The 26992-nt window shown below is 44.9% G+C and overlaps 2 protein-coding genes across 3 annotated transcripts in view; one reads left to right on the top strand and one right to left on the bottom strand.

Annotated features, from left to right (window-relative positions):
- CEP89 (centrosomal protein 89) overlaps positions 1 to 26992 on the bottom strand; it is a 1308678-nt gene that overhangs the window by 276655 nt on the left and 1005031 nt on the right. The gene's annotated exons all lie outside the window — the stretch shown is intronic.
- On the top strand, positions 24152 to 25651 carry LOC147674064 (E3 ubiquitin-protein ligase RNF182-like). The gene has a single exon (XM_086946454.1). The coding sequence runs from the start codon at positions 24158 to 24160 to the stop codon at positions 24881 to 24883; it is 726 nt and encodes a 241-aa protein (XP_086802580.1). The 5' UTR covers positions 24152 to 24157; the 3' UTR covers positions 24884 to 25651.

The following is a 26992-nucleotide window of genomic DNA, read 5'->3' on the forward strand; positions in this document are numbered from 1 at the left end:
TCTCCCCTGGTATGATGGGGGCATCGCGCTCCCGGATATCAGGAGGTATTACTGGGCCTCCCAGTTGTCCGCCATCAACCATGCTACTTATGCGCCCGGACCGGCTCCTGCATTCGAGATGGACAAATATCAGTTGCCCGGTGGGAACTTCAATAGAGCACTCTACTCTCGGACGGCGGGGAGGAACCTAATGGGACCCACTAAGATTGCGGTGCGTGTGTGGAGAGATGCAAATGCGGCCATGGGATGGAATGATCGATTGACGCGAGCAACCCCATTGTATGCATCTGAACAATTGGGATGCCTCTGGACAACGAAAGGTTTTGAGAACTGGGACATGATTGGTATCAGTAGAGTGGGTGATCTTTGGGTGAAAGGCGAGGTGAAGACCTTTGCGATGCTTCAAAGTGAGTACGAGTTGGGGGATCGGGAGTTCTTCAGATATGTGCAGGTTCGCCACGCTTTGCTGTCTGTCTTTACAGCTGGTGTTCTGGTTCCTGAATCCTCCCCACTTGAGGACCGTATACTTGATGGTCATCTGCCCGATAGTACGATCTCCTTGATCTATAAGAAACTAATTAACATCCGGGCTGATCTCCTTGTACTTCTCAGAGAGGTTTGGACCGGAGACTGGTTGGAGTTGGATGACGAGGACTGGCAGGCTGCCTTATCTTCCCCAAAAGAGGTCGCCATTCCGGCCCGTCTCCGTCTCGTCCAGCTCAAGATTCTTCATTGTGTCTATGTTACGGGTCCTCGTTTGGTTGCAATGGGTTTTTCCTTGGATGGGTTGTGTAAGCGTGGATGTGGTATGAGTGCCACCTTTCTCCACATCCTATGGGAGTGCCGGGAGGTGGCAGCGTATTGGCAGCGGGTGCCTGCGGTAATGGAAGTTGTAACCGGGGTTGCTCTGCTGCCTGAGGCTCGTAGATGTCTGTTGAATGTGTGGGAACCGAATGATTACAACGTTGCCCAGGCCCGGTGGGCGGCACTGGGGAACATGATTGCAAAAAGAGATATTGCACATTTGTGGGGTTCCCCACGGCCTCCCACCGTGTCGGTATGGAAGGAGAATATGGACTGGTGCATGTTTAGAGAGAAGTTGGTATATTTGGCTAGGGGCAAGCCTAGTGCGTGGAGTAAAATTTGGGGTCAGTGGAACGCCTACCGAGGGAACATCTGCACACCCCCCTTCGAAGACACCGTGGACATCTCACTTTCCCCCTGATCCGGAGGTTCCTGGAACGATTTATTCCTTTTTTCCTATTGTCTGACCCCACTGCCTCCCCCCTGACCATCTTTCATGCCCTCCTGATCCGTTATTTGGTACTGTGGGTCCCCCCCATCGGAGCTTGACATTGTCTATAACGCCTCTCGCCTTGATTCTCTTTCCTTTGTTTTCTTTTTTCGTTCTATTTATAAAAAATTTAAAAATTCTATATCCTGTCTACATCCTGTGCTGCCGGAAAAATATCCTGTGTTAAGTCGAACCACTGGAGAGCGGTCGCTGCTTTGTGATTTTGCATAAATGCTTCCCATGTCCTAGCGGCCGGCCCATGTGGTTGTAGGCCCATACTTGTAATGCTATTTGTGCACAATAAAGTTAAAAAAAGAAAAAAAAAGACTATGGTAGAACAGCTAAGAACGTTTAAAACAATTATTCAGGAAAGACGGGGTATGCAACTCTTTAGCAGTTTTGAACTGTATCATTTGCAGGTTTAGGACTTTAATATCCCTATGGAAAATATCTTCCCATTCTGCATATGCAATACTGTTTTATAGAGATTTAAAAGAACAAGATACCTACCTTTGGCAATGCTTTTTCTGGTAGAGACTGTATCTAACCACAGACTCCTCACTTTTTAAATACCTCAAGACATCAGACTAGATCCGTAAACTTTTGCACACCTCAATATCCTCCAGCATCAGCAGGTGGCACTGTTTGATGCCATAATATCTTGTGCTCCTCTGTCTCGTGCTGACGTGACATCGGTTCTCGTAAATATACTTGTCACCTGCTCACACTGGTGTCAATTTCTTTCTAAGTTCCATCCGTGCCAACAGTCGTGGAGCCTTAAGAAACCACCATTAAAAGCTTTTTCTGTACGGTCTTTCAAAATTGTAATCTTTTTATGAGATCATTCCACAGAATGTGAAGGCAAAAGAGCAGGTGATGAATCTGATCTTAGATAGATCTCTACTAAAAAAGGCATCATCAAATGTAAGTAATTTGTTCTTCTGAGAGGGACTTCCATATGCAGATTCCTCACCTTTTGAATAGATGATAAAGCAGTATCCCTCAGGTGGTGGAGTGTGAAATGCCTTAGACCAGGAAATCTTGTAGGGCAGATTGGGTGCTGGGTCATTGTCAAACAGAACAAGAGAACATCAGAAAGGGAAGCTTGTGAGGTCTAGATATGACGGAAGAAAACCACGCCACAAACATCTCTCAGCGACCACCATAAACAGTTTTTGTGGAAGGACACCTGCCTACCATGATTATACCATCCACTTAAGGAGGTAGATTCAGGAGTTGCTGCAGCTCGTTCTCCATGAATGGGGGTGTAGGTTGGGCAGATTTGTGTGCAAAACTCGGCCCTGCTGCTGTGAAAGGAGATCCTCCAGAAGAGGCAGCCGATTGGAGGACTGTGTGACAACGTTGGTGTAGCCTCTGCCATTGTGACATCGGCGTCACCTATATGGCGCCCCTTTGGCGCGCAGACATCAGTTACTTTCCACGCTAGAAGTGTGAGAAGCCATGACGTGCACTGACACTGGTGTGTTTCTAAACATCTAGGGCTCTAAAAGGGGTCAGCCCTGACCCAGAAAACGTGTCTACAGTGCGGGGAAGATGGGCGGGTCGATAAGGAATCTGCAGCTAGATCATGTCTCGACCACATAAGGCTTTACTGAAGGTAAGTAACTTGTCCATCAGTAGAGACATCTAGCTGCAGATTCTTTATCTTTGAATAGATACCCAAGTAATTCCATACTCGGGACTGTGGACAAGTTGAGACCAGGAAGTCCTGCGGGACAGAGCGGCAAAAAAAGGCCGTCCCTTCAGACTAGACTGTCCAGGCAGTAGTGTTTCTTAAATGTGTGCAGGGATGCCCACGTTGCTGCCTGGCAAATGTTGAGGACTGGAACTCCACATTGCAACGCTGTGAGAGCAGCCTTAGCTCTGGTGAAATGTGCCCTTAAGCCTTCAGGAGCCTGCCTTTTGGCCAGAGCATAGCAAAATTTAATGTAGAGGACGAACCATCATGAGATTGTTCTGTTCTACACAGCATGACCTTTAATTGATCCAGCATACTCCATGAAGAGTTCGTCGTCCACCCAGAACTCTTTAGTGCCTTCAAGGTAGAATGACAATGCTCTTTTTGGGTCCAGGCAGTGAAGCCACTCCTCTTCTTAAGAGGGATGCGGATAAGAATCGAAAGAGGGCACAGTGACAGATTGCCCCACGTCGAATTGTGTTACCACTTTTGGTAAGAAAGAGGCCCTAGTGCGAAGCACCAACTAATCAGGGAAGATGGTCAAGTAAGGAGGCTTGGATGACAGACCCTGCAATACGCTCACCCTCCTGTCAGAAGTTCATGCCACTAAAAAGGCTGTTTTGATGGTAAGCAGCCAGAGGGGGCAGTTGTATGGAGGTTCGAGCGGAACACACATAAGGAAGGTGAGAACCAAATTAAGATCCCACTGAGGCATGATGAAAGGGGCAGGTGGGAACATATGTACAAGCCTCCTAAGAAATCTACTAACAATAGGGGATTTAAATAAAGAGGGTTGGTCTGCCTAAAGAAGGCAGACAAGACCGAAAGGTATTCTTTTAGAGTGCCCAGAGCAGAGCCCTGCTGGGCAAGAGTCAAAATAAAGAGGACTTAAGAGTCATGGGTAGAAAGAGGATCAGTAGATCTTTCTGGACCACATTTTATAAATTTGTGCAACTAGCTGGCATACACGGGCTTGATAGAGGGACGACTTACTTCCAAAATAATATTACAGACTTTGGGGGGAAGGTCGAATGCTATCAACTGCCACTGCTCAATCTCCACGCAAGAAGGCGTCGAGTTGAAAGGTTCAGGTGGAGGACCCTCCCCTGCTGCTGCGACAGAAGATCCTTCCAAAGGGGCAGCCTGATTAGAGGATCGATGCTCAGGTGGAGAAGCGCAAAATAACAGAAGCTCATTGCCTAGTCAGGAGCCACAAGAATGACTTGAGCCTGGTCGCTCATGTTCTTCTTGAGCACTCTGGACAGGAGTGGTATTGACGCAAAGGCGTAGAGGAGGCCTGAGCTCCACTTCAGACGCAAAGCGTCGCCGAGCGAGTGCCGCCTTGTAAACTCCAGCGCACATAACTGCTGACATTGTGCATTCTCGGTGGAGGCGAATAGATCTAACCAAGGCTCTCCCCACTGCTGAAAGAGACCTTGTGCCACCTCGGGATGGAGACGCAATTCGTAATCCGATAGGCATCGATGGCTGAGCTGGCCCGCTTTGGCATTTGGAGAGCCTGGCAGATGTAGAACATCAGGTAAATGCCCTGCTGTTCCAGCCACGCCCAGAGATGTAGGGCCTCCTGACATAGTGTCCACAACCACACCCGCCCTGTTTTTTAGACTACTACATGGCGGTGGTGTTGTCCATGAACACTTGAACCAGCTTTCCCTTGATTGAAGGATGAAAGGCTTTCAATGCCTAGCGAATCACTTGGAGCTCCAGCAAGTTGATGTGGAGTCCGGATTTAGCCCAAGACCAGAGTCCTCTGATTTCCAACTCTCCAAGATGACCGCCCCATCCCAGGAGTGACGCATCTTTCCCTACTGTGTGCTCTGGTTGGGGAAGAAAGAAGGGTCTGCCTTTGACCAAATCGCGGTCTGTAAGACACCACTACAGGTACTGTGCAGTTCTCTCCATGGTTTGGACCATGTGAGAGAGATTCCCCTTATGCTGCACCCCCTGGAACTTCATATCCCACTGCAGAGCCTGCATATGCGATCTGGCATGTGTCACTAGCAGGATGCAGGAAGCTATGAGGCTCAGTAGCTTCAGTCATTCTCACCAAAATCCAGGACAAAGGCTGAAACATTAGTATCCAGTTTTGCCCATGATCATGAAGGCCCAGACTAGGAATGTATGGAGGCTGAGGGTGCAGGGTGGGCGGTGGACTAACCCGACCTTTCGCCACCCGACTAATGGGGCCGGAAAGAGCCACAGCCATACAGAAGTTGCTGAACGTGCGCAATCTTGTGGCTGGGAAATGACAAGCATGGCTAAAAAAGCCCTTCCGTAGCCGCGAAAGGCAGACTGGGGATGAGTGGCCACTGAGAAGCCCATAGTCCAGGAGTCCTTAAAGCTCCAGCGCCAAAGAGACGGGTGCCATCAAAGTGTGTGTCCATGAGAAAGGCCTGATATCTCCTGAAGAGCCAGAAGTCTTCAACCCGGCACAGCGTCTAACAGGCACGTTGAGATCGCTCTGCCCAGTCAGTTGGTCAGGTTGAGCCCGCAACGGATGGCGAACTATGCTGCATCTCTCCCATGTGACACAGCTTGGAACAGGATGTCCGGGCCTCCTCCGGGACCTGTGGCAGCACTTGCACAACCTTTCCCAACAAAGTGTTGGAATAAAGGCCCAATAAGCATGCAGTGTTCACCGACCGCAATGCAAGGCTGGAGGAAGAAAGAATTTTACTACCCCAACTATCCAGCTTCTTGGATTCCTTATCTGGGACTGCAGAAAGGAGTGTGCCTTGGGAAGAAGAGGCTTGGACCAACAAGCTAACAGAAGTAAAGTGTTTGGTGAGGAAAGATGGGTCACAAGGTGAAAAGCTATGGTGTGGGATATCGTCCTTTTCACAGGAGCCCCTGTGCTGGGTTTGGATAGTCTTGACTGCCACAGAAGGGAGCTCAATGCTAAGCACCTCAGCTGCCCTTCACACCACCATAAAGTATGATGCTTCTTCCTCAGTATTCACTGTAGGGGTAGAAAGCAAGCCAGTATCTGGCGAGATATCCAGTCCACTGGCTTCACCCAATTCCTCACACCGGTTCATGTCATGGTAAGGTTGATCTTGTAAAGGGTCCAGTGACCCCACCCAGTCTTCCTCCCTTCCAAGCCCTTCAGAATATGGCTGAGGAAACAATCCCTTACACAAGGCCCAAGGAGCCTACTGGTGCAGATCCTGGTCTTGATCATCTGGGATTAAAACGGGACTGGCGCTGAAGAGTCTTTGCGCTGGGACTGGTGCTGGGGAAGGTCACAAAGGAATGACCGGGGTCAGTCCAGATCTATCACCGGATCCAAGGGGGAGCATAGCATAGGCGCTGGACCGGAGGTGCCAGCACAGAACCCAATGGTGCCCTCTCTGAGCTTCTGGGGCCCAAAGGCGTGCCGGTAGGGTCAGGCTGCCAAAATATGAGGCACATGGTGTCATAAAACTTCTTGAGCTGGGCAGAGTTCGCTCCAGCTCCCAGTAAAGCTGGAAAACACAGAGCTGACCCCAGGCACAGGTTCAGAGGAATGAGGATTAGAAAGCTGAGGCTACTTCATTGCGTCGGCCGACGGATTGGGTGAAGACAAAGCACACTTCAACTTTTTTATGTGTCTTGTGCTTCCTACCTGACTGACTCGAAGACTTCGAGTGGGAGGATGAAGGCTTGGGACTCCCAGAGCAGTGCCCATACCTTCCTCTCAACAGGGTCCGTGAGCAAGACCTCCGGGGCAAATGACGTAGTGCAGAGCGCCGGGCCACAAGCAGCTATAGGGACCACTCCCTCAAAGCTTTCAGAGCCATGACCCGGCAGTTGGAGCACAACTTCAAATCATGGTTGAGCTCCAGGCACCAAAGACACACCAAGCGTGGATCCGTCACCGTGATGGCGCAGTGGCAGGCACTGCACGACTTGAATCCGGAAGTCTTCTTGGACATGGTAAAATAACCTACACAACAGAAGGAGTATCCCAACAGGACCAAACCAGTGGTCCTAAAGAGGGAGACAGAGATGCGGAAAAAGAAAATTATTATTTTGTTTAGAAACCCCTCACTCACCAACCTGGTTGGTGACATGCTTCATCATCGGGGCCCACCTGGACAGCCGAGTGCCATCCAGGTGTGCTGTGACACCTGAATACTGTGGAACTGGTTTTTTGTGAAAAAGAGTGCAAAAAATAGTGATGTTAAAAATTGTCCAAGTATGACTTTCCTGAAAAATTCTTTATTCCGAAGCTACGTGACAATATTAAAATACGGTATGAGATACTTCAGTTGGATATAATGACCAACTGTATCTATGTGAAGGTGAAAAAGGTCTACATTTTTCAACCTGTGGTGGGAAGTATCAGGTTTTCGTCCGGACCAAATGTGAGGAATCTGGGCGGTGTACACACACTAACGTGAACCCAACCCTCGATACCAATACCTAACTGTATACTTGCAGTAGGAGTCCTCCCAGCCTAGATTAGGCAAGGAAAAAACTGAGAAACCTGTGGAAAAAAGAAAATCACAAACAAACAAATTACGTGCCTTTAACGTGGTGTCGTTTCTCACTAGATGGCATGCTCCATGCGTATCCCTTTCATGCTGAATCAAATAGCCCATAAGGTGCATACTATGTGGCATTAAGTGTTGCCAAACATCAGCTTAGTGATCCTAATATGCTAGGAATGGAGGCTTGATTGGCCTGTGTGTTCCATCTCACACTCTAACAAATTCACACTTATCAATATTGGTGAAAAAAGTGTGTGAGTGTGAAATAAAAATTTAAGTCACTCAAGCACTCAGTTCAGGAAGGGTGACTTATAACGCTCACGCGCTTAAGTGTGTATCTATATCATGCATGCATTGTATATAAAACAAACAAAACATCCCGTATGTTCAAGGTGGGAGTAACGAGGAAGGACTAATGGCGGGTTCTTACTGAGATGAGAGTTTCTAGAGCCTCACGGGGTTAAGCGGCAGGGTAGTGTAGGAGAGTAGGGTCTGCAATCCTATGGTCACCCCGGATTTTTGCTTTTTGCTTCACTGGTTTACGACTTTCCCTGGCTGTGGGCCTGCTAATAAGACCCACAGCCTAGCTGTTCTCTCTCTAAATTGACATCCATGTACCTTAGGTGCATTTACCAATTGGTATTAGGTCGGTCACTCTTGTAAATCCTTGTACAGTGTAACATAGGTAGCCAGGGCATAAGTGAACCCAAGGCCTACCAGGGGCTGCAGCATGTATTATGCCACCCCTGGATGGCCATCCAAATCTGACACAACTGGCTGATCAATCAGCTGGGGCAAGGTGGTGTAATCACCCTTTGCTTTAGATATAGTATACCTATATCTAAACCTAAAATGGAAACATATACTCCTATAAGTCACTCCTATGGCAGGCCTTAACAATCCTGGAGGCAGAGTGCTTGGAATTATGTGAGATAGTGCTCTGGCATGAGCTGAGCCTGTCTACAGCTTTCGGAACCAAGTCCTTTAGCTGTTTCCATGATAGCGCTATACCATATACTCTTAAGTGCATTATAATCCTCGCGGTTATTGCTAACTTTGGCATAGCATTATCAAAACATGTCGAGTAAGGTGTTATACGAATTGGAATACTACCCCCTCGAGTTCTGGCGACGGGGTAGCATTCCACCCTTTTAGAGGGACACGACATGTACCTAACTGTGAACCCCGGTTAAAGTTAACCCGAGCCTCAGCATCACAAAATGGATGCTGCCACCACAGATGCAAGTCTGACCTCCTGCTGCTGGGAGTCCTTTCAGCGAGGGAGGCTTGGACAAAGGGTTTCCTGCCTTGGGAGGTGCTAGCACCACCCCAGACAGGATTTTGTGTATTGGGTAGGACAGGGCTGAAAGGAATGAGACATGCCTGGGGCACACAAGGTGTCCCTGTGCATACACCGGTCTAAACCAGTTCCTGGGGCTCTCCAGCCCCAGCTCTGCGCAAGACCGGACAAAGGATAGGGAGTGTAACCACCCCCCTTCCTGGTCCCACCCATAGGAGGGACCTAGTCGTAGTACAGCCCCCTTTAGCAGGATAAAGGTAGGATCTGGTCCCATTCCGAGTGAGATTAATCCTGAACTGAAACTCTACAAGAAGAAACTCTGGACTTCGACTTTCTGCTAAGAAGACTGAAGAAATCTCCCTTGTGGGCAAGGAGTCTCCACCCTGCACAAGCAGGCACCATCAGGGTCCAGTCACTTCCCTTTGTCGTCTTCCCTCGAGGATTCAGACGTCAGAGCTAGACGAGACCCGGATTCCCAAGCCTCTCCGACCTCTACCTACATCTGCAGCACAGCTGAGATACGTGGGTGCGACGAGACACGTGGGACCGGCCATCTTGAAAGAAGCAGCGCTTCGCTTCAGCACGACTTCTGAGGTAACCTCGACCAAGTGCTTTGGTGACTGAGAAGCCCCGACCCCGAGCAGCTCCTGCACCGAAGACAAGCCCTCCAGCATCCACGAGATCTGCGTGGAGCCCTTCTGCCTGTCTGCTGCTCGACGCGTTGTCTGGTCCCTTGCCGGCTGGCCAGTGACATCCTAGGCGACGATCCACGACATCAACACCGCTGGTCTGGTTGCTCCAGGCTGGCCCTTGCTTCCTTCCAAAAGAGAGGCACCCCGGACCCTCCTGGTCCGCACCAGACGCCGTTTTCACTCACCGCGTGGGTTGCCAAGGCCTGTTGACTCCAAATCTGGATCAGACACGGCCTACAGCGAAAGCCTGCGTGGGACAGCTCATGCCTCCATCCTGGTCGTCGAAGACACCACCTGGTCCACGTGGCTGCAGAGACAAGCGACCACTCTTCACCTGATCGCGACAACGACATCTAGTTCCACTCCTGGTTCCACTCCAGTCACTGGCTAGTGACTTTGAACATTGTCCCCTCTGCTTTCAGGTTCTCCTCTTCACTGATCCACCCTTGGATCACACCGGACATCTTCCTCCTGGTCGCCTGCAGCATCTTTTCTTCCAGGCTCCATAGACTTCAACGCCGGAACCCGACACGGCTTCGCACCTATGCACCCGCAGCCTGTGGGTGAGGTAACAAGAGCATTCCGGTGCTCAAGGGTAGATTGACTCTCCTAGTGCCCAGTTCCACAGTCGTTTTAGTCCTAACTAGTCAGGATTGTCCGTACTCACCTTTTTCTTGAACTGTACTGTCAATAGACGTTGTTACGCATCTCACGTGTGAGTTCACACTCTGCACACGCGTTCCATGGGCCTCCTATTACTTACCTAGAGTTAGGATAGTGTAGTCCCAGCGATCCTACAGCCTCTGGACAGCTTCATTCCTTCTATCGACTTTCACATTCCACTTACTTAGTATATGGTTTGTTGTGCCCTTAGGGCAACATTGTACCTGTGCAACTTAAACGTATTTTTCTTAAGAGTCTTGTCATGTGCTTAGCCCTCTGATCTCATAAAGAGTTCAGAGGTGGTTTGTTAGCTAATAAATATCTTGTTTATTTTCATAACTACCTGTGTGGTGTCCTTTCATTTGGTATTCAAGGGGTTATATGTGGTAAAACAGCTGGCTTCACATGCCAAAAGAGTTTAGCCTAAGACTGCTTTGTCCATGCTACCATTAGGATAGCTGGTCTATAAGGTTGACTTACAACCAATCACCATAAGGGTTGTTTGGACTGATACAAGGTGATCACTAGAACTAGTGAACATCATATATCAGGCCAACTTCTCACAGGTAGTTCTTCAGATAAACTGATTCTGAATAGGAGACAGGAAGTAACAGTAGCCCGTCAGGAGCGCTGTGCCGGAAAGCGCCTTGTCTGGCAGTGAGGCTAGCAATGCGCAATGTTCAACAAAAAGACTATAGCGGCGGTTCATCTGTTGATGATCTGACCGCGTGGTCTTCTACTTACAGTTTCTGAAGGAAGGACAGGCTGATGAGCCTAAACGCTTACCGTCATACCCCGGAGTCGAGCGGGACATCACATTTAGATGCAGTTGCTTCCGGGTGTGGGCGGAGCCGATGCACAGGTGACTCGCGTGACGGTCTGGTAACCCGGGGAACCAGAGATGCCCGTGGTACGGTGGCTTGCCAGGGTCAAATCGCGTAATAGGAGTTACGAGTTTGTAAGATTAAGTTAGACTCGTAATATATTTTGCGATTAAAAGAGGGAGAGAAAAAAAGCCCAGAAGTTAAAAGACAAATTCCTCTGTGACTAAAACGAAGGACATGGTCATATTGTGTGAAAGGAAATGCGAGCTGGCAAGGTGTAGTCAGTCTCGCGTTTACCAGGGGATAGAAAAAGCCCAGAAATTAAGGGGGCAGTAGTTTAAAAGGAAACAGGGGAGCCAGACTCCTCTATAACTAAAAGGATGTTAAAGCAGGGTGAAACAGAGGATGACAGGGAAAATACTTCACAAATAAACAAATAGAATCCACTCCTTGTGTTGTAGGTGTGGTCTCCGCAGTGGGGAGCGCCCTACAGGTTTTTAGGTCCCCTCACACACCAACAGGCCCCTTGGTGTCATGCTTCATCATCGGGGTCATCGTACCCCTCTACGGGGTACGGCTTGCTGCGACCTACGGGTGCGTGGGAGCACTTGGTGGACTATGTGTGGTGTACGTGAGGGGTTGATTATGTGAGTGTGTGGTAGCGTTATTAAAACTGAGGGAAAATTAAAAAGGACCTGGCTCGTGGGGTAACTAAAAATTATTTAATAAGCCCCCGGGCTGATGCTATTAAAATAAAAAGTGGGAGGTTGTGCCGCAGTCAATGTGCGTTACCACCTTTTGGTGAGTGTCGACATGTTTCGGTGTAAAACACCTTCTTCAGGACGGGGTACACAAATCCCCACCTTACTCACGTTTCTCTAACTCGTATTCAGGATTTTCCTAATAAAAGTGAGAAAAATATAGTGCAGGGTCAGACAATGTACCTAGCAAAAAAACGTTGTTTATTAATCAACCTGTAAAAGAAAAGAAGATAAAGAATTTTTACTGGTGGTCTACTTTTGTACATCCATAGGCAAAATGGCCAGTGGTTACAGGTGATACAATCGTGATTACGACTATTACTATAGGTGCCAATTGTGCCTATAGTGGGATAAAAGGAAAAGACAAACCAGACACACTGACAAAACAACATGAAACACACACTTTCGTATTGTTGTTTGTGGTGTTTTTAGTAAGATTTAAGAGTAAAACACCACTCATGGTTGAACAGTAACGTGCTCCTGTAAATGAAAAAAGTTTCATGCTCTTAAGTTTTTATCAACATACTGTTTAAAAGGATGAAAAAGGCTTCATGAGTCCTACGAACGGATCTGGTGTGCTACTTAGCACCTGCATGGGAAAAAAAGACATTCAGATATTCATAGTCCTTACATCCTTGTCGTGTAGATACTGACTGCGCTTTTTACCCCATGTATTACTCACGATTTCAGCGAGGAAATTCCTCCCGATCGATCCCTTCGTGGCTCCGGTGATAATGTCAGAAGGGTCTAAAGGTCGGGTTTTTATACCTCTGCCAGAGATTGTGTAAATGGTGCGAATCGTTAGTTGACGTTTCCTTATGCTCATATAAGGGTATTTGCCGGTTCTGCTTGCGACTCGTTGAGTAAGTGCTTTCGGTTTGTGCATGCGTATATGGGCGTGATACTTTCAGTGTTTTGTGCGCATGCGTATTTGAAGCGGTCGTGTCATTTTCATGATTGAGGCTTTAGAAGGTAGTGTTAATGAACAGCGCATGCGTTATGGGACAAGCTTGACACAATGTTGTCTAGGTTAACTGACCCCAGGGAATATGGTCATTGAGGCCAACGGTACTAGTCCCAAGTCTGAAAACCCATCTTTGTTCCTTCTCGAAGAGTCCTTGCTCAGATGGTAGTTGTTCCACCACTGTCCACTTGATGTCGTTGACACAGTGATGATTCTCCAAGAAATGCGTGGCCATTTTCGTTGTGATCTTTTTACACCGAACATTGCTCTTGTGTTCCCCAATCCGTATTTTTACTGGTCTTTTGGTCATGCCAATGTACTCCAAATTACAGGGGCAGGTGATCATATAGATTACGTTCCTGCTGTTGCAATTCGTTAGTTTCCGTTGTTCCCATCTGGTACCGTTTGCAAAGGTCAGATGTTTACTCTTCTGAGTAAGGTGGCAACTTGCACAATTACCCCATGGGTAGTGACCTACCAGGCCATGTTGATGGGGTTGTGTTTGTTGTTGTTTCGGGCGTGTGTGCACCAGCATGTCCTTGAGATTCCTGCCTCGTTTGTGGGCAAATAGTGGTTTCTCAATGTCTAGACTCCCACTTGTTAGGATGCACCAATGTTTATTTAGGAGTTTCGATACTTCATTGGTTTGGGAACTATAGGTAGTCACACAGATTGGCCTGGTGGCTGCCCGGTCCGTCTGGATTTTTTCTTCCAGTAAGGCTTCCCGGTGATTGTTTCTCGCCCTCTTCATGGCGTTATTGATGATCCTCTCAGGGTACTGTCTTTTTAGTAATTTGTCTTTCAGGCCCTTTGCTTGTGCCCTGTAGTCCTGGATTTCCGTACAGTTCCGTCTCAACCGTAGAAATTGTCCATACGGTAGGTTAGTTTGTAAATGTCGGGGATGGAAACTGTCAAAACGGAGGAGGCAGTTCCTCGCCGTTGGTTTGAAATGGGTATTGGTATGCAGTCGACCATCCTTCGGAGAAATGTTGAGGTCAAGGAACACCAGTTTCTCTTTCGAAACTGTGTGAGTGAATTTTAGGAAGCGGTTCTGTTGATTCAGCCATTCCATAAACTCTGACACAGATTCTTGATTACCCTCCCATATCACAAGCACATCGTCAAAGTACCTCTTCCACGTGTTTATGTGATGTCTGTATGGGTTGTTGTTGTGTAGGATTTTGGTACTTTCCAGATGGTGTACGTACAAACCCGCCAGGCTCGGCGCGAAAGTACTGCCCATACTAGTGCCATAGCGTTGGAGGTAGAGGGTCCCCTCAAATTCAAAAAAGTTTTTGGTTAATGCCAGCGTAATGCATTCCATCACCACACCTCTGGGTGTCTGGTATTTCCAGTGGGTGCTGTACAGTACCTCCTCAATGATCGCTATAGTCTCATCGTGAGGTAGGCTCGTGTATAGACTTTCAACGTCTAGACTGAGCAATAATTGGTTGTCCGGATCGTAAGGCAGGTTTTGCAAAAGTTGTAGGACAGATTTGGTGTCCTTGAGATAGGTGTTGGTTCCCTGTACTAAGAGGCGTAGAAAAGCATCCGAAAACTTTGACAGGGGCTCCAGGATTGAGCCTATCCCTGAGACTATTGGCCTTCCTGGCGGGTTTTCCAGGTTTTTGTGAACTTTCGGGATGCAGTAAAAGTAGGGGTCCTAGGTGTTTTCTGGACTAGAAATTCTACCTCCTTTTTCGATAACCAATTGTGTGCAAGTGCCTCTTCTACCATACCTCCGATGGTGATCCTGATTGATTCTGTTGGATCTTGGGGTAGGATGGTATAATTGCGTTGGTCCGATAGCAACCTGTGGCATTCTTTTCGGTATGCTTCTGTGGTTTGGATTACTATTGCTCCCCCTTTGTCAGCTGGCTTGATAGTTATGTCATGATTGTTGGCCAATTCACGTATAGCTTCGTGTTCATGGCGGTTAGTATTGTGGAAGACTTGATGATTCTGTCTATCCAATGTCTTGAGCTCCGTCATCACAGCCTTCTCATAGGCAAGGACCTCAATGGGCAGCATGTTATCTGGTGGGACGAAGGTGGATTTTGGTTTTAAACCTGTGTCAGTTTCCATGGGTTTCTCTTTTCCTTCAAAGAATACCTGTAATTTTATTATTCGGATGAATTCTTGTATTTCCGTGTGTAATTTGAATAGGTCCAGTTTATTTGTGGGGACGAAGCCCAGTCCTTTGTTTAGGACATCTTTTTGGGTATCGTTGGTTCCAAGGTAGAAATTGAGCCAGGGTGAGCATCTTGAATTTGTCCCTTCATAAAAAGAAGTTCAGGCGAAGAAGATCTAAAATGGGACTATGCCCATTCTTTTTTAGCATTAAAAAATAATGGGGGTAACAACTAGTTGCGATTTCTAAAACTGGACCTCTCTTTATCGCTTGAAAAATGACAAATGGTCATCCAACAGATGTCGTGAAGCAGAAATATTGGGAGGAAAGTATTAAAAGGATAGAGAATAACCTTGTGCCACAATCTTGAGAATGCAGTGATCTGATGTAATGTAATGTTCTTGCATCCTGTAAGGTAGTAGGTGATTCAACCTCCAACCGGGTGAAAGTGGGACACTAAAGTCAACTTAAAGAGGTTTTGAAGCAGATGCAGAAGGGGTGGGGGCTGGAGTTTGGGAGGATCCTTGCCTTTGAGTTGCTGGACATTATTTACCTGCTCCACGAATACATCCTCTAAAAGACTGGGTGGTCTGTTGTAAACAAATATCGCCTCTGTCTCTGAAAATAGCGTCTTACAAAAACCTGGACAGTTACATTGCTGTTGTAGAAGTTGACGAGCTGGAGGTGCGCAAACCTATGAAGCAAGAAGAGGCCTTGTTCTCCTTAAACCTTTCAAGGGCTCTATCTGCCTTTGCTCCAAATATTCTGGAGCCATCAAAAGGCATATCCATTAATGAATGCTGAACATAGGTAGAAAATTTGGTTGAGGGGATCCATGCATGTCCTCTAATAACTACACTTGTCCCCAATGCTATCTCTAAACAACCTGTTGTGTCCAGTCCCAACTTCGAGAATTTTGCCACATTCTGTCCATCAGCGACTAAACTCGGCAAGATCTTGCAATTATCCTCTGGGACCACAGGTAATACATTTGATGGTATAGGATGGTAATAGCTCCCAAAAAAAGACAGGGAGTAATAAGTAACCTTGAAGCCAAACTAGTAGATGAGTACATTTGCTTTGCATAAACCTCCATCTTTTTAGATTCCCTGTCAAGGGGAGTAGTAGGGAAGGCATTGGGGTTGGTACAACTAGTTGAACCCTGTACTATTAGGCTTTCTGGAGTTGAATGCTGAAGAAAGAAATCCCGATCTCCTGGGGCCAGGCGGTATCTTCTCAAAATGTGGCATTTTTTTTGGTGGACAAGAATCTAGTTTAGCTCAGGTGCCCATTACAAATCTATCAAAATCTCATGAAAAGGCAATCATGGTTCCAGTGAAGTCGAGCCGGGTGCAGAATTTATAAGGTTAAGAGTCAGCTGCTCTGTGTATATCTGTGGCAAATTATGCTTCCTCCTCAATGGCTATAACTGGAGTAAGAGAAGATAAACCTACATCTGTAGATGTATCAAGACCACTTGCATCTTGTAGATCCAAAATATCATCATGAGGATATTCAACATCAAAAAGATATTCCTCTCTAGTTAGGTCAGGTTCAGACTGAGCAAAACCCAAGATGATGTATTAGCATCAGTGTCTGAAAGAACGTTCGAATCCCCAAACGGAGGGAGTGACTTTGGTACCGGCCTTGGTAGGGGAACCTGCGGTTTCGCCTCAGTAGTCTGCAGTGAGTAGACGTGGTGCCAAAGGTGTCAGAGATGTTAGCATGTCCCTTTATGATGGACCCAATTCTGACGGATTTGAGATCAGACTAAGAGGCACAGCTGATGTTAAGGAGCGATCTGTAAACATTTCAACAGCTGGAGGCCTCGTTGGAGCTCAAAGACGTGCCAGATGGACTAGGAGTAAACTAGAGATGGAGTTCAATGCTTTCTTAAGCTAATGGAACTGGTCTTGCGTCACCACCATATACGTTGGAAGCTGAAATGGGATCGACGCCGAACCTGATTCCATAACCAGCAAATACCTTTGTGTAGAAGTCGCAGTTGCCTAATGTGAACCTGAAAGGGTCGCATGTCATGAAAAGGCAGAGCCATTTTTTTTTTATGTTTCTTATGGCTTTTCTTGGACTTACATTATTTATAATAAAGTGCTATCTTGCAAACAACCTCTAGAAGAACAAGATCCACTCCTTCACCTCACCTGGGATTGTCACACCATTGACAATGAACAAGAATGAGTCTTCAACGTCCACCTCTCTGCTACTGCAAGTTTAATTTCACAGTCTCTCATTGTCTTCTTGTTCATCTTTGCACAAGACAAACACAACTTCATATCGTGTCTGTCGCCAAGCCACCATAAACAGATATCATGAGGATATGTTGGTTACAAGGCGTACTTGGTTTAAAACCTATTTTGGCGACATACTGCACACAAAAAATGCTGTATTGAACAGAAATTTGCCCAAAAACTGCTGGTGCTGAAATAAAGGAACTGGTGTCAGTGAGAGAAGGTGACGTGTGTATATACGAGAACAGACGTCACATCTGCACCAATCGTAGAGGCACAAGATATCATGATGTCAAACGACACAACCAGGCGATGCTTGATGATATTGCTTTGCAAAAGTTTCCAGATCAAGTCTAATGCCTGGAGGTATTCAAAAGGTAAGAAATCTGGGGTCTCTATCAGAGTCTGAATGTTCAAAAATAAATAAAGCATTTGTGTTCAGGAGTGCATTTTGTGGCCTTGTGAGTTTTAGTGGTGAGCACCTAATGATTTGTTTAAGAAGAAGTCAAGAATTAGGAACTTTTGTCAGGCTATTATTCAAATATTAGAACATGGTTTGGCGTTAAGAGCCATCTCAATAGGTGTATTTATAAAGTGTGGAAACAGCTTGTGAATGTCTTCGCAACACATTTTAAAAATAATTGCAATTCCAAAGGGGTGTACTAGAATTGGTAATGCACAAAAACCATAAGCATATACTATGTTTAAAAACTACAAGGTACTTAGTGTTCTATGGTTCCACCTGGTAAATAAGATTCAGTGAGGTTCACCTAGATTCTAACGCAGGAGAAAACACAGCTGATAGAAAACCAGCATGCACTTAAAGATCTGTAGATCCACAGGTAACACAACTCCAAAGGTGAAACCAGGGTAGGAAGATACAGCTTCCAAAGACTGTCAGGTACTTAAGGGACTGAGGATCCGTAAAACAATTAAGATTCTATAGGTTTTGCCTACAGTGGACAAAGGTGAAATTCAAATTACGACCCAGCTTCCTAAACCCACCTAGTCCTCAAGTGTCTATAGGGTCTACAAATAAGTAGTGAAAGTGCAATCCACGAGGAGAAACTGCTTTCAGGAACGACCAGGAAGTTGAATTGTTTATCTAAACAAACTTTTTAAATAGCATTGACTAGGCGCCAATGTCTGCGGGAATGAGAAAATAATTCAGATAACGGCCATATCTTGCCTTTGCTAGGCTCCTACTATCTGCCAATCTCTTGACAAATTCCTCGAACATGATATGTATAGTGCTCTGAAGTAATTAAAAGTGATATGTTTCTGCACACTCACACCTTGTGGAATATCTGAATGCAGGCTTTGCTATAAATCATTTGCTTTACACTTGTGTTGGTTTCTTTCATTTTCAGTTCCATCGTTATTCCTTCTCATACTTTCTCAATTTTTTTTTCCTTCTTAATTAGTTCCTTTACTTAATTTTAGCCATATCATGTTATGCAAATGATCTTTAATGCAACAACATTAACTTGTGAGAGTTTAAGTACATCCGAATAGTGTGTGCATGTTAAAAAAAGGCAGTGAATAATGCATCTGGTCAAAGTCAAAGCAGTTCACAACATATGGTGGCATTGCCACTTTGATAAAGATATGTTTCAGCTGATTCACAATTGAAGACACACATTCATTGCAGTTGACCACGTGGGTCAATCGCCTTTGCCCTTTATAGTCATATTACAAAATAAAAGGTTAAAAGACATAAAATAGTTTTTCTTGCAGTGTTATATTAGTATTACATAGAAATGTGAACAAATGAAATGACTTAAAGATTCGGTTGAATTGCCATTGATGCATGGTACCCGGTTCAAGAATTTGTTCCAATGGCAAAATAAAGCTTGAAGATTTCTTCAGTAGAAGTGCTTAAGGACAAACAAGTATGACACCTATAGGGTATTAATTAGCTAGTTTTTAATAAATGTTTATACACTTTTTGCTTTTTTGAGAAGAAAATGTTCATAAGAGCCAGTTAAGGCAGAATGCTTCCCTGGATGTAATCAGCTCTAGGCAAGATGATTCAATATATGGATGCGTGATGTCGTCAATACAAAAGTCAGAGTGAACTATTGGAAAAAAGTCCTGACCTATAAAAAAGGCCTAATTTAGGCAAAGTTTTAATAAAGATGATGGAAATACTTAAAAAATAAAGGTAAGCTACGCATGCAGAAACCAATATTGTCACGGAAATAGGAGTAGTGTTAAAACAGAGTATGTACAAAAAGTCCAACCTACCATTGATAGTCTAAAACTTAAAATGTTTTAACTAGTTTTTACATGAGATCTTAAGATCATCTGTGCTTCTAATTATGAATGTTAAATTGATTTTGAATTGTAGATTAATATTCTGTCCACTTTCATGAGTTTAACATATTACCACATTCTGAACCTCAGTATTCATTTACAGACATAATACCATGAACTCATATTTAACAGCAACTTGATCTTATCAACAAAAATCACTTTTGAAGACATTTTAAAAAGTGGTTACTTAGTATACATTACTTAAAAATGTGACACTATATGGGAGTAGTCTTGCACATTTTAATCTAAACTTTGCCGGTGTTATTTCAAGTATATGGCACTCTCTTGCACTGTTGCTCCATGGGGACCAGTCTTTTGTCATTTTATCTAACCAATATCAGAGTGATCTATGAAGTCTACTGTAGTGTATTTTGCTTGTGTGTGTGTTGGGGGGGAGGGGTGGTACTGCAGGGAGAGAGAGGTCTTAGTCTTCTGACACTTTCCCCAACTTGTGAGAGTGTGGCATCATCTGCATTGGTTTTTCAAAGGAGGCTGAGTAAGGGCAATGAGGCCTTAGATCATTTTCAAACCCACATAGTTGCAAGTCTTCTGTGTGCTGTTTCCCCGGCCTTTTGGCTTTCTGCAAGTTTATCACCATATCTCCCTGTCCATTGCTGCACTGTTCATATGTCTTCCCTCTCAATGTAGGTCCTGAGGCCCTGGTCTCCCTGACCTTGTCTCCGTGACTCTCTTGGTCCATATTTCCCATCTCTATAAATCACTGTTCCAGAGTTTTCCTGTCACTCCTAACCATGTATCCCATGGTCAATGACCCCATGTTCATATACCAGTCTGTGTCACTGTCTCTGAGTCACCATATCCCTATGTTTCTGTGTGTGTTTGTCTACCTGTCTCTTCATCTCCCTTTTTATCTGAGCCACTCCAACCTGCCTAGTTGTCTGACAATGTGCATCCCTGTCCCCCCTCCATTCTTCATCGCCTAGTGCCTTCTGATCCATTTGTTTCCAGATCTAAGTGTTATGTTGACCCCCTAAGCATGTTTACGTTTGTGTGTGTCTGTGGCCCAGTCAAAGTGTGTGTGTTACCTTGTCCTTGTGAGATCATGAGCACTGTATGATGAGGGTATGAGTACTACACCTGTATGATGAGGGTAGGAGTACTACACCTAATCATGGTACCTTGTCCTTGTGAGATCATAAGCACTGTATGATGAGGGTATGAGTACTACACCTAATCATAACTGGTAATCATAACTGGTAATTTCAGTAGTTTTTAAGTTTAGCCAAAAGCTGATTGACCCTAGTCCCAACATTTGTGGGCGCACTGGAGGTTGGCTACCAGGAAAAGGCATCATCTTGGAAAATGGTACTTGGGCAGGGTGCGTTGTACCTTCTCCGGGACATGATTTTGGCTGAGGCAGATTCAGATCAGGTTTGGGCGGCACAATAGGATCGGCGTCCCCCTCTATTATCGGGGCCAAGGTGGATTCAGTTCGGGGTTGGAAAGAACAATGGGATCGGCGACCCCCTCCATTGTTAGGGCCAGCACCAACACTGAAGGAACCAGCATGGATCATGGCCCTGGGAGTGAAGTATGTTCCAAAGTTGAAGCTGAGCCTGAAGTGGGTTCAGGAGGCACAGACGATGTAGAGGACAAACCCGCCCCAGGAAGCCTGACTGGAGACCTCTGTGGATACATGGGGCACAAAAGGCACACTAGAAAGAATCAGCAGGGTACAGAAGATTCAAACCAAGACCTCCTTAAATGCCTCAATCTGTTGTGGAGCCGCAGATGGCCGCGGGAACTTGGGTTATATCGGAATCAGCCCTTCCATTAGGTACTGGGAGTGAAACTGAGGTACACCTTGACATTCTCACAGCTTTTCATAAGGAGAGTGGTGAGGATGGAACAAGGCCCTCATGACTAATTGTGCTTCTTTTTGGACTTGAAATTACCCAAAAACTTGGTCAGAGAGGACAATCTGGCTTTCGAGTCCTCGACTTCAAGTAGGAGTGGCCCTTTCAAAACTTCCTTCAGTGTTCAGCAGCCTGGAGCTCGCTTTGCATTCCTGGCTTGTGTCCAGGTGCATCAGGGCACACTGCCTGCACAAATTGGAGTCATGGCATGAACCCAAATAAAAGAGGCACACCTTGTGAGGTTTTGTTTGCGACAGTCCCTATAAGGCTTAAACCTTATAGATTTAGGAGGGTACACTTCACTCAGTAAACAATTGGCAGAGAAAACTCAACGGACGAGAAAATGTTGTGTGGTAGCTCTGGATCCATGTACTAATGTGAGGAAAGAAACAAATTGATGTCAGCTAGCTTGGATGATGCTTATATGCAGCTCCGGTTGGTTCTTTGGGAGCAGAGTCGAAGCAGAGCCACATGGCGCTATGTACTGAAGCGTGGGCTCTGCAGGGAAATCTTCCAGATCCACTCTGGCACCTCAGGATATTCAACAGGTAAGGCATATGCAGTATGAAGTATCTTTCAGAAATATTGGTTAGGACAGCCGTGTGTCAGGCACAATGCAGTGTTAAAGGGAATAGGAATGTAATGTTTTACTGGGGAATGTCCTATGCAAATGTGTTCACCATCATTTGCCCTACCCTCCCTTCGATGCATCTAACATTGGACAATCCAGGCTTAAGTAGTGAAAGTTTCTGAAAGAGGAAGGAATACTCTCCTTATAGGGTATGTCACAGAATATTGCCCTACAAAAATATCATAGCCTGAATATTGACTATTGTGAAGGTATGTAGCTGTTGAATTAAGAATACTAAATATTTACTTACCTACATATATATCATTTCACAATAATCTGGTGGTGGTTATTGTAGCAACAATATTTTAGTAGGACACCATTTTTGACTATCATGTTCTAAAATACAACGCTTTATTGAAACAGTGTTGAAAGATGGACTGGATGACATTTTATTTTTTATACGAAATCGAAATGTATTTAATTTCAAGAAAACACCTTTGATTTTTTGAGATGCTGAACTTCTGCAGACATATGGCTGTTCCCCAGGGAAAATGTGACACTTTTTACTTTGAATACACGTGAGCCTTCTGCGTACAGAGTTATGAGTTGAAATTGTCCACGGGTCGTGGGAGAATGCCTGCACGTGGTTTATCTTCTTTATGAATCCAACCCATATGATCTATATAAGGTCCAAGTCATTCCAAGCTCAGGTATAATATTTGGTATTGATCCTTACTCAGTCACCAAGTGCAGTATTCAAACCAACTTTTGATGCCTGGGGACCACAATGCACTTTATAGCAGACTCTGCCAGGAGCGGCCATTAGAGCACTTAGCAGCATCCATTTCTTCTCTAGACGACATGGGGAATAGGTATTACTCGTTATGGCTTCTATTTTAGTTATTCTTCCCTGTTGCAATGTACTCAAATGTACTGTAGTGAAATCGTTTTTTGGAAACGCTGTTGATTTACCTACTAGAAGTGTGGATGAAAAGTTATCACAGAAAACGAATAAATGAAAAAACAAGTATGTGCACCAGTAAGGCTTGAATAGGAACAGCAGATTTGTTTTCGGGCCATCACCATACTGCATCAGGGAGAAAAAAGCCAAGCTCAAAATACTATTAAATAATACATGAAGGTCAGAATCCACAGTTGTGCTGCCTACCGTGAAAAACATTTCTGGTGCTCCTGGAAAAAAAACTGTATCAACACCCAAAAAAAAATGTACATACTGCTCTTATAATGTGTTATGAGGTGGATAACTTGCTGCAATCAATGCTTAATTGAAACACACAAAAATGAGGAGGGCCAAATATTATTTTTTAAGAATCCTGCCACCGGTGCAGCTGAATACCAAGGCTGCCCATCCTTGATCCTGCCTCATGCTTCTTTCTTCCACCTCTCTACACTTTCTGCTGCTTTATCTCACTAATGAGGATTTTTTTCATCCCGTCTTTCTCCCTTTGTAACGCTTTTCTATCTTGCTCTTCCTCATCTTTTCTCTCTCCTTCTTTGGTTCATAGTTTAATAATTAAAAAAAAGTCTTTCATCCCAAAAACCGAGTGTCACCACCGGCACAAATTGAGGCGTTATATTGAGTTTGAATTTCCACACCACTAAAATAACAAAGTAGGGGCACAATACATTTTCAAAGTGAGTTCGGCATTGGACAGCAATAAAGGTGCACATTTTTCAGTAGCTCATAATATTTGACAGAGTAATGATCTAACTTCCGTCTGAGGAAGAGAGGTGGTTTTTAAACACCCACAATCATTCGCCTGAGCTTTTCATTAAGTCTGCGAACTAAGATGTATACAACCTTCTCTAGCTACTACCAACATCTGCTGAACATTTCCCACCGTCGAAATACACGTGAAATAACCCTGTGTTAAAGGTTTGATTCAGTGCCACTGCTGGGTGGGGAATTGAAAGGAGCACTTTAAATTTTCATGGAACGTGTGATGCAAGGGTTTGCCCTGTGGAGTGGAAAAAGTAAAATATGTAAATAGATATTCCTTAACAATTTATTCATACACGTGTTCTACTATTGGAAAATCTGCATGAATCATTTTGCAAGGTATGAGTACTCCTAGAAATGTATGACTACCACAGATTTCCAGAATGACCAAAGTAATTCATGGCAATTCCCAAATACTACTCCAAATAGAAGAGAGATTGTGTAATAAATTAACTAGAATTTACCACAAAAGATCCAACTTTGTAGTACTATATATACATTGTGAGTAAAATGTGTCATCTATCAAGTTCAAGTAACATAAACTTCAAACTCTTCTTTCAACAGTGTGCCTAGGAATTAAACATGAGTTGCCCTCAAATTGAAGAAGAAGAAAAGCTGGCCAGTGATGATTTGGAATGCAAAATCTGTTATCAGAGATTCAACATACACAGTCGTAAACCAAAAGTGCTGAACTGCCTTCACAGAATATGTGTTCGATGCCTTACAAAAATCCATCACATTGGGGATGACACCGCATGTATCAGCTGCCCATTCTGCCGCCATGAGACAAAGCTGCAAGAGGACCAGGTGGCGGGACTCCCAGACGACACCGTTGTCATTTCAAAACTCATTGTGAAGGACAAAGCGACCTGGAATCCAGACTGCAATGAGGTAGTTTTGACACCAAAGAATTTGTCATCTTCCAGCCCATCCCGTGGCTCCTCAAACTGCTTGGTAATAACAATCATGGAAGTGCAAAGAGATTCTACCAGAACTTCAAGTCAAAACACAACATCTGATTACTACACCGAGCACAGCCTTGACTCTGCGTCTGTTAATTCTCATAGTCAAACAGATCACGACCTTCTCTCCAAACTTTGCACTCATGTTCCCAGGATACTGGTATGGCTGCTTGGGTTTTTCTACTTTGGCTCGCTCCCTCTTGGAATCTATTTATTGGTGATTCAGAAGGTGACAATGGGAATCATATGTGTCAGCCTGGTTCCATCCAGTCTAACTGTGTGCCTTGTCTATGGATTCTGTCAATGTCTCTGCCAGGGGATTTGTGATTGCTCGCAGAGGACCTGATGGGTTGAACTTCCCTTACCGCTGTGTTTAAGTGAAGTCTAGCACTGTGGGCTTTATGTATTTAGCACAGTTACAGTGTCTCTATCATAACAAGAAAGTGAGAAATACACATTTCATTTTTGCACTGGGCACACAACTTTTGCACAGAAATCAATGGTTAGCAAAAGTATTGCACCGCACAATGACTTCATTTCGTGCAATTAACTTTGAAATTTATCAGGGTACGTTAATGTTGCATAACGTTTGACACACTGCGTTCAATGTGTTTTTGGGTTAGGAAATGTACAATTAAATGTGCAATCTAAAACATATGATTTGCTGAACACCTTCCTATTATCAGGTTTCGCAACAAATAGTAACTAGAAATTCGATTTTGAAAACACGAAATATAGTACATTCCAACCAATACACGGCTGAAAGAACAAGAATCAGAATTATGTCATTTTGTAAAGAAGCTGATATTGGGTAAAATCAGACCAGGAAGCAGTACAACCAACACAGGTGAGGCATATTGGCAGGCTAGAGAACCCGAACACTTTTCGAAAAAGAACACGCAATTCTTTCCTGGTCCTTCCTAACTAAAGAAGGAGCAAACTGCATACAAAAAGTCGACACAACAAAAAGGGCGCCCCTGGGTTCTTCTTAAATCATGACTACTTTCCCTATTGGAGTTAATAATTTGTAACATTACATCAAAAATACACACACTGTCTTTAAATGGAGCGAGAATTATTGTCTCATAAGAAATTCTCATTAGAGAAGCCGGTGTTTAAATGAAACAATATAAAGTTGGACACTCTGCATTAGGCAAGATACATGTGGCTGTCATTTGATGTTCATTATGTATGTCACTATTTACTGTACGTTTGAAACTGATTAATATCTGTACACCAGTTTTTAATGTGTGTAACCATTGTACAACTTAAAATAATGGTCTTAATTTACAGAGCCAAGGTTTTGATCATCATAAAATGTAATGTCAAGGTGTTCATGATAATATAGCGTTTTAGCACAATGTCAAGTCAGGACAATGGCATGCAGTTTGCATTCGTAGTGTGTTTCATCGCCATGCCCGTTAACGGGAAATGATGATCCAGTGCACTTGAGTCACTCAACACAGCAGCCAAATTGACGGTATAGAACACAAGGTTTTCATTTGTTTCTATAATTTTAACATGGCCTGTCTCTGCTATTGGATCGCACAATGCCCGCAGAGATTAAAATGGTGGTGATTACCACCATGGAGAGGGCCGGCACTAGATAGTGCAACTGGACAACATTCAGACCTTCACCAAGGCCACCATCTGGTGGCTGGTGCGCCACGGAGGAGCATCAGGAGGGAGGTCAGAAGGAAGAAGGTTCACGTTATAAAAATACCACACATGTACATCCAGAGCATCACGAAGGCCGTCATCCAGCACTTGGCAGTCGTTGAGGAGCATAAGGTAGGAAGAAGGCAGGGAGGGAGAGATGGGGTGAGTAAATGAGGGGGTGGGGTTAAAGAGTGCAAGGGCGCTTTGAAAACCAAGACATATACTCACATAGAAAATTTTAAAAATACCCCAAAAAATGAGTTACATGACGTTAGTAGTGGAAGACCATCTTAAACTCATGAGGCACACACAATTCATCTTATCAGATTCATTCAAATTGTACAGTACAATGAACACAGACAATCTTAACTTGACTTTTGGGTTTATTTTCTGGCTTTTTAGGTCTCGCCTGGCAAACACAGCGCGGAGTGCTGCCGCCAGCGAGAAGTATTATTACTGAGTTGCCTCTCATTGGAGACAAGAGATGGGCACGCGCAAGAGACGGACTGGAAATGTGGACACGTGCGTAAACAGGAGATGTTCACGTGCGTAGGGCTCAGCTCACTCGCTCTCTCCCCCTCCCTCTCTCCCCTTCCCTCCCTGTCTACCTGCACACAGGACAGGAGATATGCACGCGCGCATCGCACGCTTTCACTCCCTCCCTCCGCCTCGGCTCCACGGAGAAAGCTTTTTTTTTCTGCGAGAGGAAGCTGCGTGGACAGTAGGCGCCCATCCCGTCTGAAGATCGGGCGCTCTCCTCTCCGCAAACCCGACTCCTTCCCAGCAAGTAGCGTGC

Source organism: Lissotriton vulgaris, chromosome 12 (genome assembly GCF_964263255.1).
Source record: "Lissotriton vulgaris chromosome 12, aLisVul1.2, whole genome shotgun sequence".
Classification (NCBI taxonomy): domain Eukaryota; kingdom Metazoa; phylum Chordata; class Amphibia; order Caudata; family Salamandridae; genus Lissotriton; species Lissotriton vulgaris.